Below are 18,781 nucleotides of genomic sequence, written 5' to 3'. Positions count from 1 at the left end.
AGCCGAGACAGGACGTAGGAACCGGAACTTGAAGCAGGACTTTAAACTGGTTTTCTCCCTGGAGCCAGGCTTACTTTGATAAAAACTGAACCTCCCCCCATAATGAGCTAAAAACCGAGAGGACTCCGCGGGGGAGGAACAGTGGACAATCAGGACACAAGACAAACACTAAAACCCTCCTTCCACTGGCTGCTAGGATCCAGGACATGAACCATGACAAAAAACTAAACAGACAGACTAACAGAAAGACAAGTAATGATCTGGCACTGAATGCTCAGGCTAAACTGAATATAAACCAGAGGAAACAGGTGAGAGGAATAAATTATAATTGAGGCAGGGAAGGAAGAGGGCAGGTGAGAGGAATTACTAATTAGGGGAGAGCAAACAGGCCAGATCATGACAAAGTTAAGCCAATTTTTGAACCAGAGAAAACATTGTAAACAACTTGATGGAGAAAACCGCCTTTAAGGTTTCGAAATCCTATTTTTTTCTACTAATGTTAAAAAAATTATGTCCTTGTTTTTCATCCATCCATCCTCTCCCGCTTAGTTCTGTCAGGGTTGTGGTGGGACCGCTGCCTTTCGCCGGCAGTCCACGGGCGAGAGGAAGGGTAGGACAGGTCGGCAGTCTGTAGCAGGGCAACACAGAGACACACAAAGACACACAACCATGCACAAAAACACTCAAACACAATTTTAGAGAAGTCAGTTAACCCAACAGTCATGTTTTTGGACAATGGAAGAAACCAGAGTCCCCAGAGAGAACCAATGCATGCACGGGGAGACAATGCGAACTCCATGCAGAAATCACACCCAGAATCGTATTGCTGCAAGTGAGTGCTACCCACTGTACCACTGTATAGCCCCATGTTCTTTGAATCTGGAGAAAGAATTAAGTGGCACAGAAAAAATGTCACCTGAGTGTGAAGTTTCTAAATTTCAATAGTCAGATAAGCTTTTAGGAGTTATTTCAGCCGCTATAATGATGTTGAATTGTGTCCATTGGTTCCTTCAACATCCACCCGCTCCAATTCTTAGTTCACTATCAGAGCCAGAGGCACACTCCACACCGCTCTCATGTGTAACAAAAGAAATACTAAAAATAAAAATTTCCATTGGACCACCCTGATTTTCTTCACTCCATCAAATTTACACGATCTCCGTTGGCAACCAGTTTTGGATTTAAAATAATGCATTGCACCAAAGGTGAGAGATTTCCATTTCTTAAAAAACTTAGGTTCACATTCTACAATACTCAAGTCTTACTCCTCTTGGCACCCCGTCTCTGCTGATGAAACGCTGACTTGCTTGGCTATATTGCTTTTCTATTTTACTAAATGCGCACATGCATAATATCATACTTCCATTCAAGTGGTCTTTTCATAGCAAACGCACTTAAGTTTACTAACGAATGGAGGAACAAAAAACTGTAAATCACAGAAATCAAGTCAACTGCAACAAGACTGATATAATAGCATAGAAATTTATAAAGCCATGTTAGTGACTAGGGAAATTTAATCCATTTAACCCATGGCATACAATCTAAATTAACTTAGAGACTATACAAACTATTGTCAAAAAGCAGATTAAAAACACAAGACCTAACAGTACAGCAATGGACTGTTATTACATTTGAAACAACCACACAACTGTAAATACAACTGCCACAAGTTCAACCATTGCCTTTAGGCTTTAGGTAATTCAGTCTATAAATGTATAATTAGATAATATTAGGCTGCCTAGTTAATTAACATAAACTAGTTAATCAAACCAGACCACAAATTAGGCATATAATGATATTTGTAAAGATTTTATACTGTCATGTTAGCAAAAACCTGTGAACACTAAATAAGTAAATAAGCCTTTTTAAATGGAAACATACTGGAATCAAACCTATACAATTTGGATTTTAAATTGTCATTTGCAATTCTCCTTTACCTGTTACTTTACTGATATCCCAACCAGTTCTCAGCAGCTTATCACGCTCCTTAGATTTGTGTAAGCAGTTCTCTGTAGCAGTTTTTAGTATGCAAAATTTGATTATGTTTGTAAAGGGAGAACAAAATGATACTGAAACAAAAAAGCCCCTTTGTTTACATGCATTTAGGTTTTTAATTATAGATTATAAATAGTCTTTTAACAATATAAAATTGGTTAAAAAAAAAACAACAACAAAAAAAACTTTTATTTAAGGAAACCCAGCTAGTTCTACTGAGTCACTGAGTTGCAAAAATCACTCTTCTTTGATTAGGATGCAGAGACAGTGGGAAGTTGACTGTATTGATTCATTAGCCTTAAAGCAATCCCTGAGCACATGTGGACCAATGGGAGGAAACCCCCTTTAACAGGAACCAGTTTAATCAGTGTAAATATAATGTTGAACTTATTCAAATTATATTATTATATTATAATATTTAAACCACATTTCTTAAGCCAAATTAGTAGTGAAATTGTCTATTTCAAATATCAGAACAAGTTTAATTAGCCATTAAAACTTATACTTTTGTAGATTTTCATAATCAAGTGACACATGAATATTTACTTTAAGGGAAGAAACCTGAGAAGGAAAATATATTTTGGTAATGTATGGATAGTTAATAAGTCTGAAGGAAAGTAACAGAGAGCAAACAAGCCAGATGCTATAAGTAAAAATAAAAGCAGGAATATTTTTATATTCTATTTACATGGTTTACAATAAGGTTCCTGAAACTATTTACAATGATACTTTTCATTCTCCTTTTGCAGCTCTGTAATATTGCACAGGTTTCGAATTTGCCTTTTGCCCATCAGTGACACCAGTGCACATGTGTACATTGCTAGGAGGACTAACAGCTGTGCTGCGCAGTACCTGAAAACTGTTTTTGGTTGCATTTCTACATTTTAGCATCCTTAGAGAGAGAACAGCTCCTCAAGTTGATTGGCAGTGGAAGGTAGTTTGCACTTTATCTCAGAGTGCCCTCAATGCTGGTCTTCTTGGCCTGTTAGCTGGAAGCATATTTTAGATTAGTGGATATATTTCCCCTCCCAACGAATGACTTTGTCCATTTCAGAACCACAGTTTCTCCAAATAGCTGACCTCTTCTCTATGCTTCTCCTTCCCCACATATGGATCCAGTTCTTTGTCTGCTGCCAGCCCAAATTTGATCCCAAATCAATAAACTGGCACCACGCCTTGGTGGAGAAAAAGCTGCTCATCAATGGTGATATTGGCAACAGGCTTGTAGCGGGCAATATCATTTTCAACAAACATGTTACGGGTGTAAGAGATCAACTAAACCCAGTGTTCCACCAGCAGTGGGTTTTGGGTTTCATCTTAATCAAAACAGGATAATTTCAGTATCACTTTACCCATAATTTACTTTAAAAAATGGAAGTCCAATTTTTAAAACAGTGGGAATTTTTTAACACAGCTTTTTTCCCATATAATCTTTCCTTTGCCACCATTTAAGATCTGGACATCAGGTGTGGGAGGTGGTTTCAGTATTGCCCTTATAAAACGTTAAATAGTCATCATAGATAAGGCGGCCTATGTGTTTTACATTCTTTTGATTCACCAACCTGATATCTTCTTTCTATCAAAAGTTTTATTTACTTATTTAAACCTTTCCATTTTTTTCTCTCTTCGATATTTTCAATTCAAAATAAGAAAAAACATTAATTTAAGAGTAGCCTGACCACACACCATTGGATACGCTCTTTGACAGATGGTTGATGTTTTTTTTTTTCTTAAAAAAGAAATAGAAATAATTAGGGATGCACGATATTGGGATTTTGGCCGATATCCGATATGCCGATATTTTAAAACTCATGTAGCCGATAACCAATACCGATACCGATGTTAAAGCTGGACAAAAATACGTAGTCATTGAAAATAGCAGTTTTGTTATCCATTTCTGACACTTTGAAAAATAATATACTCAAATATATTTTCATATGCTGATATCAAATTGATTTTTAAAAACGCGGTATCGATCTATTTTACTTTCAAAATCTCGTGAAATTTCATCGTTCTGTTACAAACTCTCGTGATGTTTTGCAAATTCTTGTGAGATTTTGTTAGTAAAATAGATCGATACCGCGTCAATATATCAACATATAAAAATATGGCAAAATTTTGTGAATTTTTGGGGGGATTTCGTAGCATAACGATGACATATAGCAACATTTCATTAGTAAAAGATTGATATGGTGTATCAATATTTTTTCCCTCGTCTTTAGAAGTTTTTAAAGGAACAGTACACCCAAAACATGATTAGCCTTCATTTTCTACTCACCCCCCATGCTGAACAACACTCTGGAGTACTTTTTTGATATCTCAAATGCATCTGGAGATCTGGGAGGCTTCTTGCTGTCTGCTGACATTCAAATAATGGAGGTCTATGCTGCCCGAGGCAGAAAGGTCCATAAAAGTCCACAAAAAACGTGTCAATATTCCTCCATACTTCTCGTCCAATGTATTCCAAGTGTCCTGAGTTGGTAGAGTCCATAATTTACTCGAAACAAAGTCATTTAGAATGTTTTTAGAGCATAAACAGTAGTGTATAGGATTTCCTAAAAGCGCGCGCCTGCAAGTTCACGAGCCTACGGAAACTGCAGCAGACCAAGCCAGATGAAAGTGCGCACTCAGAAGCTGATCAAATATCGGGTTAAATATCGGTGGGGTGGCCGATGTCCGATATTCAGTTTTAAGGCCGATACAGGCCGATACCGAGGGGGCCGATTATATCGTGCATGCCTAGAAATAACATTGGATAATTGGAAAAGGTAATTATTGAGTTTTGGATCAAATAAGCTTTATTTCTTCCTAACCCTATTCAGGCAGGTTATAAAGCTGCATTGGTTTGTGTGTGGTATGTGTAAAGTCATGTAAGTGTAGGTAAATGTATGCCTGTACACACAGGCGTTGTATATAAGGCATTGTCAATAACTTTTTGGGTACAACCGGTTCATACTGTATAAGTGTTTGAAATGTCTGGAATGAATTCACTCAGACTTCGCTATGGTCAAAATGACATGCAACATTTTTAGAAGGAATATTATTTCTTTATGTTTTTTTTTGTGAACTGGATATGAAATATTTTTCATGTGAAAATGTACAAGTCAAACACATGCAGTGCTCAATCTATTTATTCCATAAAGTGGTTAAACATACACATTCAATAAACTGACAAAATGACAAGCATAGGCTTTCAGCTTCCTTAATAACTTGTCAATGTAAATGTCAACAGTTTACTATATAATACATGAACATCATGATCAATAGGCCACTTCTGTATTAAATAAATTTTTTGTTATCGTCATATTTTTACATTTTTGAAGAACTGTTCTTTCTTTGGCCCTGCGATGTACTGGCGACCTGTCCAGGGTGTACCCTGCCTCTCGCCCATAGACAGCTGGAGATAGGCACCAGCAGCCCTCGCGACCCCAATTGGGACAAGCATGTCAGATAAGGAATGGATGTTCTTTCTTTGCTTTCCTTTCTTTTAGGTAAGAATCACCAACTATTTTAGAAATTAAGGCTATGGATAAGTCACTCTAGGTACATCCATCCATTTTGTCCCGCTTATTCCGTTATGGCCGCAGTGGGGCTGGTGCCAACACTGGCAGTATATGGGCAGGGAACACCTGGGACGAGTCGCTTGTCTGTCACAGACTTTAGGGACAATGAATATAAAAAATCGCAATTGAATTTTTGTGTGGAACATTAACAATAGAATACATTTTTAATTGTACTCAAATTCACTGACATCCACTTGCGTGTTAGAAGTTTGAATTGGGAGGATAACGATGAGCCCTTGTAATGATTTCAGTTTTCTTTTTTTCGAGCCTCTCCTATATGTTAAAGGTAATCAGTGTAGAAGCTTTAATCACATCTAACTTGACACTAATGATGTTGTTGGCAGTATTTCAAAACCCTTTAAATGATGTATACCTTCTGACTATAAAGGTGGTGAAAATCAATATGAGCTAAGAATACATGGATTGGGTGGCAAATCTCTCGACAAACCTGGCAAACAACAACCCTCCTTCATTCCACCTCTCACCCCTTGCCTTTTTTTTAAACAACAAGATGAGAGGACTCGTAATTGAGTGTGATCTCTTTTCCCATTAGAATATAAGACAGATCAATTGCACCATTTCTTTCATTAAATCTCTCATTCCTGCTTTATTCTGAGGGTACTCAAGCAGATGGGTGCAGTAAGCAGTGACAAAAACACATCAACTATCCTCTTTGATGCGGAATCAAAGCTGGTGCAATCCAAAAGAGTTCTCTTTTTTTTTTTTACACCTTCAAAATGAAGATGGTGGAGCATAGCCCTCTTCAATTGTGTGATTTTTGTTCCTGCTTGAGATGATAATATAGGCAGCTCAAACAACTGGGGCTGGGAGCAGAATTCTAGAAGATCATTTGCACAACAGGTCTACTAAAACCCGGTAAAGTATTAGGAAAGTAGGGACAAGAAAGCAGGATGTAGAGGATTACACGTTGCAGTTGTTTCGATTCAAACTTCCGTTTCCATTGTAAACATTGAATTGTTTAAATTAGCATTGTTTCAACATTATAATCCTCTTAGTAGCTTTGTGCTTTTGAAGAATGACAGTTAAAGCCTTTGGTGAAATGCAGCTAACCTAAACAGACAACCTAACAAAGGGCACATTATAGATTTGGCAGTTACACTCGTATTAAATCCTATGCAATATGTTTTTTCACCATTCTGTGTTTGTTAAAACATGTCCCATTGGTGTGCTTCAGTTTTTAGTCAAATAGTGAAAAATCTCAGCTTTTACTGGACTGAACATCAGAATTTACTTTTTTTCCCAAATATAGCATCATGGGGTCAGGTCTTAAATGCGTAAATGTTTACAACAGATTAAAATCAGCCTTGCTTTACTGATTTATCATTCTCTTTTTTTATATATATATTTTTTTCAAATTTGGAACTATATATTTTCAATCAATAACATTGATTGAAAATATAAAACACTGCTCTTTGACGCTCAGGGCAAAGATGCATAAGCCTGCTCCTCACTAGTATTAAATTTACAGCTTCACTTTAACAATAATTATGAAGATGAAGAAGGTGTTGCACTTTAAGCTTCAGCCACAACTGAGATACAATAACAGTTTTCATCTGGTAGGTCAGTGGTCTGCAACTTGCAGGTCCAGAGCTGCAAGTGGGACTTTTTCTGTTTTTGTTTTGATTCCTTTGTTCTCTCTCCCCCTTGAAAAAACAGTGCTCCCACCCAACTCCCCCTGGTAAATTTGGTCTGTAACCCCATACACTGAAAGATTTTTTGCCCTTTTCTGGCCGACTCTCCAGTCTTGCGAGAAGTTTTCGATCGGGCCGACTTTCAGCCTGATAGTGCTCTCACGACCACCTTCTTATCAGGAATTATAAGGTCGGGAGAAAATCAAACCTGTTTGAAATTCAGTCAGTCGTGGAAAGGCGGTCGTTGGCAAATCGGCAAGGTTTCTTCTTTTGCCTCTTAGACGAAAAAACAGAAGCATGGCGGTAGTGCGAGTGAAATGGAGTTCTTTCTGTAAAATTGACAGACCGTAGTAGCCAAGTTTGCTCAGCTGTGTCTTTGTCCAAATACGTTGTTGCCTTTTCTTTTTAGGGCTTTCAGCGCACAAAATTGCACAAATTGCCAAGGCAGTGCATTTTACTTTAGTGAGCCTCATATTTAGCAGGAGGCATCGGCACTTCCGTCTTTAGTCTTAAAGCATGAGCTGCAGCTTCGTGCAACTATTGAAAATAATCCTACAGTGTATGCCCGGCTTTAGCAGTTCTGTCAGGACTGGGCCAAACAACTATTTGAGAAGCTTATGGAAAGATTGTCTGTGTCTCAGAGAGCAAGGGAAAAGGTTAAACAGGTTTATTGAGGTAAGGGTAGAGGGGGTTGGACTTGGAACTCAGTGTACTCAGAGGGCTGGTGAACCTGAACTGGAAGGGAGGAGGGAAGTTCACAGTGGTTAGTTCAGGAACCGTGGGAATCTTGAATGTAGTAGGGAAAATGCTAGTGAGGGACTCGCGTTAGGGTGGGTTCTTCTCCCATAAGCATCCAGTCTGTGTGGGTTGATCAGAGAAGAGGGAACATGTTGAAGAATGGACAGGTAGACATACTTTGGACCCGGAGGAACAATGGAGCGGACTGTCACATGAATTTCTGTGAGGGACTTGAACGGCACATGTGGAGGTTTCTCCCCTGCTTAGGGGGAACTCAGTAAACAATCCAACAGCACATGTGGAGGTTTCTCCCCTGCTCAGTGTGAACTCTGTAAACAATCCTTCCAGGGGAAGAAGGCCAAACATACAGTATGCAGGAGGACTTCCTGCCAAAGACAAAAAAACAAGGTTAGACTCAGAGAGACAAAGACTCAGTTTGACTCTGCTAATCTAAGCATGGATATAGTACCCAAAACTGGCAAACACTCTGGCGTTGAGGTAGTGACAGTTCACTGCTTAAGTACTCCTCCAGATAATGATTCAAAGAGCCGCAGGTGTGCAGGGAGGACCAACAATGACAGGGCACTACCTGGTGGTGGAGGGAGAGACAGACACAAAACAGACCACAGAAACTGGATTCCTGACAATATATACATGTGAATGAATATGGTAGGTGATTTGGATTTTTTTCATTTTTTGCCCCGAATAAAATACATTTCGGTATTAATTCAAACTTTCTCGGCTTGATGTTTTTAAGGATTATAAAAAAATGCGAGACAAAAAGGCAAAAACAGAAGGAATCTATAACAGTACATTTGCTCCTTCATATTACTGTACAACTGGACGCCTTTGTCAAGGTACTTAAGACAATATTTTACATGCAGATTTTCAACTGAGCATTGAAATGTTTCCTTTTCCACATCAGTGTGCCATTTCCCTCTGCATAGCTTTATAGCTCACACAAAGCCATACATATTTCATCAGGCTTAAAAAAGAAATTGCATTGAGCCTCTTTTTATTAGCATTTTAATCCCTCTGCAGATTTGCCAACGTGGCCATAGTTTGGAGAGTGCATATTCAATATAGTGACTTCACGCAGTTCTTCTCCTTTAAAAACTGTGTTTCCATTTTGAGAGATCACACAAAACAAAATAGTGATTTAAAAAGTACTAAGAACTGAGATGTGATGGTGCACAAAGTTGTTTAGGTATGCTTATAATCTAATGTTAACTTTTTTATAGCTAAATTAGATTTTAATTTAAAGAAATAACATTCACCTTGTAAAATGTCATTTAAATGCTCTTTTCTTCTAATGAAATTGACTACTTCAAAGCGAGCTCTGTTGTTAGGTTTGTAAAGCAGGTATTTTTTTCAATAATCAGGAAAAAGATGAAAGCTGCTGTATGAATTCAAATTTAATTTGTTCAGTCATCCATTAAAACTGTTTGCCTCTCACTCTTGCCGACACACTGTCCTGCTCTCTCCGGTTCCACTCTTACTCCAAAAAGCTGTATGGCTAAACCGAAGCTGAATGACAATGAGCAGAGTGGTAGAAAAAGAAATACATGTTGAGGGCACAGTGAGCTTAAGCAATTAAATTAAAAAGTTATTAACTCTGGAATGAGGGACACTGCTCTCTTTCCTGTCACTGCCTGCAGACTTAGAAAGGAGGAAACAAGAAGAGTAGTGAAGGAAAGGAGAAAGAGAGAGAAGAGTGACAAAAGAGAGAATTTGTAGGTGAAGGCGAAGGTTATAAGCCCAGGGACATCCTCTGCAGCAGTGCCACTGCCAACTCTTTCACTCTGATCCATTTCTAGGTATGTGAACCTGCTCACTTGACCATTTGGACATTATTGCCTTAAGCAAAGGACTGGCTGCTTGCCTCTCTCCATGCCTATTCCTATGTCAGCATCATCTGAGATTGTGAACCCAAATTCCAAGGGACTAAGAATCAAAGTTAATTAAGCTTTTGCTGTGGTTTGCAATAATAATAAGTTATGAGCTGACTCCTAATTAACCCTAAGAAACTGCTTCCTTTTACTGGAGTAAGTGATATTTGGAATTATTACACAATTAGCACTGTTATACCAAGCATAAACTATTCCAGTAATGATCGTTCTACACTCTATGATAAATGAAGCATTGCATTTGCTTTAACTGTGTATTAGCGTTGGGAATATACTTAAAATGTTTTACTGTGCATGCGAAACTGGAGGTCTGAAATAAAGAGAGTTAAATACCAGGGACCAGAATTGGCTCTCATTAGCAGAGGTATGAAACTGGTATATAATATCATTAGTGGGTAAAGGGATTTGTGGTAATAATTTATTTAATAGGATAGCAGGTCAAGGCCTTAAGCCATTTTGTAACCATTTCAAAGTAAAAACATATGGCTTTCAGTTTCAAGCAAAAAACAATGGAAAGCAAAGTATGTTTCAGAGTGTTTAAAAAAAAAGCTTTAGCCTTAAATTAAAAAGCTTTCAAAATTCAAAAATATCTGAATAAAAGTTTACCCTTTGGCAGCCTTTGCTGGAAAATGCTAAAATTGTTGATCCCATATATCCAACTTCAATAATTTGAGGTAGCACATACCTGAAGTTTTAGCATCACATATAATAAAATTAATATTAACAAAAAATACATTTATTTAAAAAAAATTATTTGAATCGATTATGACCCACTCTTATGTTATGAAGGACATAGATATTATATTTTTTAGAAATATTTTTCTTTATACCCAGTATTCAAGGTGAGAAATACAGAGTGAGGGGGCGGTCACCACCCAATCACTGACACTCTGTAGGGAGAAAAAAGGTAAGTGACCACGATCATCTGACAGGAGATGATTATCCATGTGTGTCACTTACCTGATTTAAAAGTTCAGTCCAGGAAGGCAAGATCCAGCTGATGGACTGCCAAATGAGTAGCGGTGCAGAGCAGTCCAGAGGGTTCACGAAGCAGCAACCTCGGTGAGCAGGCAGGAATCTGATTCAGGTCAGGGATACAGATCAGACAGGAAAAGTTCTGGAATCCAGTAGTCCGCAGTCTGGTCAGGGGTTCCAATCCACACAGGAACAGACAAATCCAGGGTTCCAGGAATCCACAGAGTGTGAAGGCAGGTTCAGTGTTCCATGTGTCAAGCAACAAGCTCAGTGAGAAATGCACAGACGCAGGCAGGCAGGCTCAGTGGTTGAGGGACAGAGACACGACATGGTACCAGGAAGTCTGCAGAACTTTAAACTGGTCCCTACCTAGGAGCTATGCTTAAGGGACTCAAAATGGTCTCCGCCTAGTAGCCAGGATATGATCAGGAGTCAACAAGACAAACACTAAAACCTCTCAACCACTAGCTTCCGAGAATGGGAACATGAACTCTGGACTAACTAAAACTAATGAAAGAAACATCAAACATGATCCGGCCCAGATAGCTGGACTGTGCCGAATATAAAGCAACAGTCTCAGTTGGATAAGATGAGCGATGATTAGGAACTGGGCAGGTGAGTAAAATAAACATTTAAGGTCAGCCATCAGGGTAGATCATGACAAGCTAAACATAACGAAAAAGCAATCCTAAAATTGTTCTCTACTCATTAGGACATCAATACAGTATACTGTAGAATTTCTCCTAATATCGTAACATCTTTAACTTTGAATGCATACTTCGAAGAAAGCAAAACACTCATGATAACCCATAAATACTCTTCATATGAAGAACTATAATTACAAATATGTGCTTTCTTATATTTGCCTACATTTTGGTGAAGCTAACTTCCGGAAATACAGACCTCACTTTACATTCAGGGTTCAACTCAGCAGTGACTTTCAATAAATTAAACATGTAGCAAACTTAGAAATAAATGTGAATATGTGCAAGAGTTATGAGTTAGAATGGTAAATTTGATGTTCTTATACTTCAGGAAATATTTCCATATCTTTTATTCATTTAACCCAGTGACACAAATCAAAGCTTTGCTTACTAGACTAGACTTTTTTATAATATAAAGCACAAAAGCAGTTTTTGTAGATTCATAAAGATCTACTGTACTGCTGGGTTATAGAACCTAAACCTATTCCAGGATAGACATTCATTTTGGTGAATATTTTCAATATGAATACAAAACAAAATAAAAGCCTTAGAAAACACGTCATGGTTTCCACAACACAATACTGTATATGCTGATGACAACTATCTTAGCATGTTTATAAAACTCCAATATATAAAAGTTTGGAAATATTTGCTTTGCAAATAAAAATAAAAAGTAAGACTACATAAAACCCAGAATGTTAGCATCAAATACTGTAATCGTAGACTGCAATGTCAACTAAAAATTTAGAAATGCCATACAAACATCAAATGAAATAATTTTGCACCATATATTGATACTGAATTATTCCCCCACCCCCTACTCTTTGGTAGAGCAGTTATTAGTATGGTTTCCTTTTAGTAGGAAAGTCAATGGTTATAATCCCTTGCTTGGAAGTCTTTAAGTGGAGTTTTCAATTTCCCTCTGTGCATTAGTGTGTTCTGTATCTGTAATCAAGTTTTTCTTTTGTTTTTTGTATTGCTTAAACAACATATATATCAGGTTAAATGATTTTTTCCAGTATAAAGGTTCTTGGGTGTGAGTAAATGTATGATTTTTCTCTTCCTTGGTTAACATTTGATGGACTTGCAATTTGCAACTTGCAATTTGTGTGAATAGAACCCAACTCATCCTAGTTGGCAACCAAAGACAGACACCAGCCACCTAGAGAACTGGGGCAGATGAATGAATTTAGGTGCCAAATGTATTTCTGATTTCAGCAAAGTACATTTCATTTTATAGCTGACCAGTGCTTAAGCCTGGCTAATGCATAACAAAATCATACTTTGGCTCATGGCTTGCTGTTACGAGCCATGAATATAAATTTGATCTTTTTAGGTGGTGAAACCCAAAGCAAAGACTGAGAATAGATCTACTTCCCCACTGTCTGTGACTGTAGATTACATTCCAATCCTATTAGCTTGCAAAGCGACAACAACTATGTGTAAAGTACCTGAACCATGGTTGGAACAACAGCATGCCAGGTGACCACACTCAATCATTCAATGCTGTTGTTGTGCATGCAATCAAGTGACTGCTTGACAGGCCTCAACTGGCTGCCAAAAGGGAAAACTGTCTGAGAAGTGGAGTGCACTATAGCTAAAGTAAGAGAGCATCTGGGGGAGGAAAATTGACTGGAAGTAAAAATGAAATTAAAATAATGCAGCTGTATTTCAAGTAAAATGTGAATGATTACAGCTATAGCAAAATACTGCTAAAAACCTTGCAACATTTTTTTCTCTTCACAAAGACTTGTCAAACAGGGAATTTTAATAATTAATAATTATTAATAATTAAATTTCAAGTCTACCTACAATCAAGATAAACATGTAAACAAAACAAATGGCACATAAACAGTTTTGATGTATGTTACATAGAACCATACAGCAACTATCAATTATATAGACATGCTAGTTAAACAAGGGCATGACAAATGTAAAGACATTTTGAATTACAGACTTCAGTTCCAGACAGTATGTATTGTGCCTAGTTTCAGTTGAGAACACCACTGAAAAGAAAATTTCCTTCTTGACTTTTTCTTAATGCTGTTCACACTTCCTTTCGTGTACCTGGAAAGATTGTCCCAAAAGGCCCAAAAGAGTAGCTTTAATTTCATTTCCAGCTTCCTACCAATTAAGGATTTGATTCGCTTTGTGAACAAGGACTAATACTTCAGGGTTATGTACAGAAGATATTAGGATGGTGGAAAGTATAATATCTGTCAGCTTATGTGTGGGACTCATGAAGCAAAAAGGTGCATTTTTTGCCAAAGCCAAGATGTTTTTAATGAATAATCGTATCCAAGTGATAACAGATTTATAAATATCAGGGTGTGAAAATCAGCTTGCAAGGGGAAGGTTCCCTCATGATTAATTTTCAACATCCAATAAACTATAACTTGTATTTTGTTAGTAACACTTGTTTATTTGCTTTTAAACACAATTAATGATTCCAAAAATCATATGGCAGCTGACAAAATGTAGACATTTTTCAATTTTTCTCCTTCTGTTGTGGACTATTTCTCCTGTGGTTTAGTGTTCTGCAGGTCTAGCCTTCTACAGTTCACATCCATTATTGTTTGTACTTTCCTAAATAAATATTCTTTAAACTTCATACATGCATTGAAGTCCTGCTGTTGTTTAACCTTTTCTTTGGTGACAGTATTTTTTTGAAATTAGATCCCAAATGAACTTGACTTTGGGACACAGGCGAAGTTAGCAGCTCAATAATGAACGGGTGTTCACCCAGGAATTAAGAGTCATTCAATATGGTTTCTACATATAAATGTTAACTCATAACAAGACTTTATATCCAGCTTATTCATTAAAACATTCCTTGCAGTCCGTTTTTCCTAGTTAGTAAAGGAGACAATCAGTATTTGCCCTTAATTTGAGCAGATAGATAAGATCATCTGGCAATGAAATGGGAACTTGTATCCTTATAAGATAATTAGATATCACACATTTGCTGTTTTTTTTTCTTCTTTCATCTAAATCCATTGGCATAATGCCTCATTTATCTGCTTAACTCAAGGGAAAATAAACTTCTTTAAAAAAAAAAATACCAAATGATATATCAGTTTTTGCAGAGATGCAGAATGGAGAGACCTTAAGACCTTAGGGCTAAGTCAAAACAGGCCTAATTGAAAGGCAGGATATAGGAAGTAGTTGCATAATAAGTTTTACATACCGCCCTTCAGACATAGGAGTTTAGGGTTGCCAAAACAAAATGTAAAATTTGTAATTTCGTGTTGACAAAGGAGAAGCAGACATGGAAACTTAGAACACATTAAAAAAAAAAAATATGCTGACTAGAAACAATACCTAAGAAGCCTATGCATTGTTCAAAATATATGCATAACAACTTATTATGGCTAAGTTGGCTTCACTCCTCATCTTGAATCAAGCTGCACTACATGCTCTTCTTTCTTGAGTCGGCATCTTTCAGACCGGGAGGGGACGGTTGTTCTTCGTTGTGTTGCTCTAATTACAAAATCGAAAAATTTATAAAACTGAAAAATCAGAAGCTCTGCTGTATCGGCAAATCTACAACATGAGAAAATGTTGTACGATGGTTAAGATTGAACGTTCTACAAATAAAAGAAATAAACAACTAAGAAGGATGATTTAAATAGGTGTACATAACTTTTATTAAGCTCTAAAAATAAAAAAAAATAAAAAAGACACAAGATTACGTAAACACATTCAATGGATCTTTTTTACAGGTACAATTTTTAGCTAGTAAGACCAGAATTTGGGCAAATCATTTGGACCATGGGTTCATCCCGCCTTGTGTCATTGGTTCACACAGCTGGTGGTGAAATAAAGGCTTGATAATCATAAAAAGGTTTAGGATTGCTAAAGTAAGTGGACTTATTCATCCCAAACATTTGAAGACAGGATCCTTAATACTTTTCCAGGATGGTAAAGAACATTGCATACTTCACATAAAACAAAGCATGCAATGCAAGATTTACAAAGCTTGCCTGATTTGTACATAGTATTCTAAAATAAGCAAAGCTCCATCTTAGCAAAAAGCTGTTATTTGATGGGCTTCAGCACTTCAAAGATGCACTATGTTGTCTCAAAAAGAAGAAAAGAATGAAGGAAGTCATCAGACGATTGTAGTCTGAGGCCCTTTCACTCCAATCTCCTTGTCTTCCACTGCCACACTTCAAAGACGTCTCTGGGGAGTTGCTTCAAAACACACAGCTTTACAGGCTTCTAGAGGACCGCCACAGAGTCCCAAACCAACCAAGAAACAGAAACATTCTCCTCAGCTATTTGTTTTAAAGTGGGTTCATAATATTGGGTGATCTTTTTTTCCCCACTTTTATCTTCCACACAAATGTTTTTTTTTCTCTCTTTGCTTTCCCTCTGTTTGCATTATCCCTTTCTGCTCTATCCTGCTGTTGCTTTATCCTGTCTTTACCCTTGCAGTGAGCTCAGGCGGAGTAGCTTAAATCTTATCGGAGTGGAGGTTCTGCCAAGTGCAATCCATTACAGGGGAGAAGTGCGGCAGTGTTGTGTTCTTTTCATATTTCAACTTTTATCTCCATTAATCCCCTCCATCTTTCGCCTCTCTCACTCTAACATCAGCTCAATTTTCTTTGCCATTCTCATTATCTTTCCATTACATCTGCATCCCTCCCGCTGATACACCATCACCCTTGTCTTTTGATCCTAAAAACTTTTCATTCTAGTAATCTCTCTTTTCTACCAACTTTACATGTCTGTCTTTGCACTTAGCTGTAGCATATATGCTGCTTTCAGGAATAATCATACTATAAAGAATTAAAGAAAAACAAAAAAAACACCTGACAACACACTACTACTATTTTCTGTACCATTCTTCTATGTCCGGTGGCATCATTTCTTTTCTCAACTTGTCAGTTTTATTTATTTCTTGTCACTTGACGTGATCTTCCTCTCTTCCTTTTTCTGTTTTCTAGGAATGGGTGACAGCCACTGACCTGCTCATCTCTTTGGACAGACTGAATACGTTTGGAGACGAGTTTTTTAAGGATCCTAAAGTGCTGCGCTCGTATTTTTATGCCATCTCAGATTTCTCCGTGGGTGGGAGGTAAGAGGAAAAAATAAATTCATGAAACTGTTCCTGGTACTTTTATTACATTTTCCCTCTATGGTAGATTTATTGATAGGATGCACCATCTCAGTATTCTGGATCTTTAGGTATTTGGATTTCATTTAAAAGAATTAATCATTTACAAATAAAAGTGAGCAGTGTTACAGATGTTTATTTATTTATTTGTTTAATTAAAAGAGAAAAGTTTGAAATTTAATGATTTTTTTTAAATATTTTTTTTGTCAGCCTTGATCAGGCTGTGTACTTAGTAGGCTTGGTGCTAGCCTGACTGTCCCCTGTAAGATAGAAAAACCATTCCCAAAAAAGGATCCAAAGGTTCAGCATGTGAAGCAACAACTTTGCTCACTTGAAATTAACTCGAAAAAAATGAGGGATCAAGCGTTTAATTGAAATGTATTGATCTCACATTGGAAAAATGTAAGTTTAAGTAAAACAAGGCATTATATTACTATACATAAAGATGCCCTTGCTTTTTGTTACAGTTTAATGTTTCAGATAATCAAAAAATGTACATTTTAAATGATCATAACCTAGATAAATACATAATGTTCTTTTCAGTTCAAATCCTCTATTCCGGAGGTCTTCAACAGGGGGTCCGTGACCCGTAGGGGGTCCTCAGAGGTACTGCATGGGGGTCGCAAAAGTTTTGGTTGATTAGACTTTTTTTTATATTCCCCCCTAAAACTTTTTTTCCATTAATTGAAATGTCTTTAAATACACATTAACATGAATTCAACACACTGTAATAAACAGATAAATGGAGGCAGAAGATGTCTTTCAGTCATCAGTGCACACATTCAGCGACACACAGGAGCTCTTTCAAGCTGGGCACCATTTCATTCACAACACCTGTCCCATCAACAAGGAATCAGAATCAGACTTTAATAATCCCAGGGGGAAATTACTATCGTTACATGACACTATATGAAATAGACTGACTATAGGACCAGTTTGATATTACACAATTTCATGCAATGTATATAAATAGGGGGTCCCCGCTCGATCTGGCCATCAGTTTGGGGGTCCTTGGCCTGGAAAACCTTGAAGACCCCTGCTCTATTCAAATAGAAAACATGGAGGTTCCAATCATTTTGTGGCAAACCGTTTCTACAGAATATTGTTTTCCCTCTTATTGTTCTTAGCATAGAAAAGTTCATTTTCCTTTTTTCTGCTGGTTAAATTGCCAATTGATAAGGATAAATCAGTGCAATACTCCCCACTTCTTCCACTTTGGAGTTGTTACTCACATTAATGAGAATGGACGTTTCACCACAAACCAGGCCTCACCTTGGTGCTGCTTAAAAAAAAGAAGTGGGTGATAAAGTAGCTGAGATGGAGTCTTCAGAGAGAACGTAAACTTGATTTGACACCTGTCATAAATGTTTAGGATCATTGCGGTCGCATGACAAATTACCCAGCAATGTCACAAAACCTAAGGGACAGACCCCCAGAGCAGCATGTTAGCTTGATATCTGGACAGTCTGTTAAAGAACATATGCCGCTACACTCTGCTGAGTTAGACACTGTAGAAGACTTACTAGGATTTTGATTTGAGCATCAGTGCAGCCATAGCTGTAAGCAAACCAAAACAAGAGCTGATGTGGTGGCCTCAAGGTTAAAGAAAATTGTTTCTGGAGACCTTCACTGCACAACAGCACTTTCTATACCCTTGTTATGTTTGGGTTTGTAACCTCAGCTGCTTTATGCATCAGTAAACCTTAACAATGTAAACCATAATCAGTGGTAAATTCAGAAGAATTGAAGGTTCAAAAAACAAGATATTTGTACAAAAATCTAAATACCTCTTAATATTTCATTAAAACAAATACATATAGTAAGAGTACACCAAAAGTTCTCTTACATATAGTGTTAAAATAATGCATTAAGTCAAACATATTCACAATCTTAAGGTTTTTAACATTTCTGTAAAGTATTTGTTGGGAATTTAAGTGTGTTTTGGTCTCAGTTTGGTATTTATTGGTTATTCCTACCTGCGTCCTGAATTTTTTTTCAGGCACATGTATTTAAGGTTCCCAAGTCCATTAACCATTATACCCTGTTAACTACTTTTCACCAAAACGTAGACTTAGACAGATTTTATTTGTCATTTTGTTTACACAAGTGTAAAACAAAAAGAAATTTC

The 18,781-nt window shown here is 37.2% G+C and overlaps 1 protein-coding gene across 1 annotated transcript in view; it reads left to right on the top strand.

The window, feature by feature from the left end:
- The window catches only part of LOC107096811 (laminin subunit gamma-3-like), a 184,515-nt gene that overhangs the window by 26,914 nt on the left and 138,820 nt on the right, over window positions 1–18,781 (top strand). The window contains exon 3 of the mRNA XM_015393636.1: window positions 16,484–16,614. Coding sequence (XP_015249122.1) covers window positions 16,484–16,614 — 131 coding nt within the window. The remainder of the gene's footprint in view (window positions 1–16,483; window positions 16,615–18,781) is intronic.

Source organism: Cyprinodon variegatus, unplaced genomic scaffold, assembly GCF_000732505.1.
Source record: "Cyprinodon variegatus isolate N-32 unplaced genomic scaffold, C_variegatus-1.0 Scaffold651, whole genome shotgun sequence".
Classification (NCBI taxonomy): Eukaryota; Metazoa; Chordata; class Actinopteri; order Cyprinodontiformes; family Cyprinodontidae; genus Cyprinodon; species Cyprinodon variegatus.
This window is presented reverse-complemented; position numbering and strand designations above follow the sequence as displayed.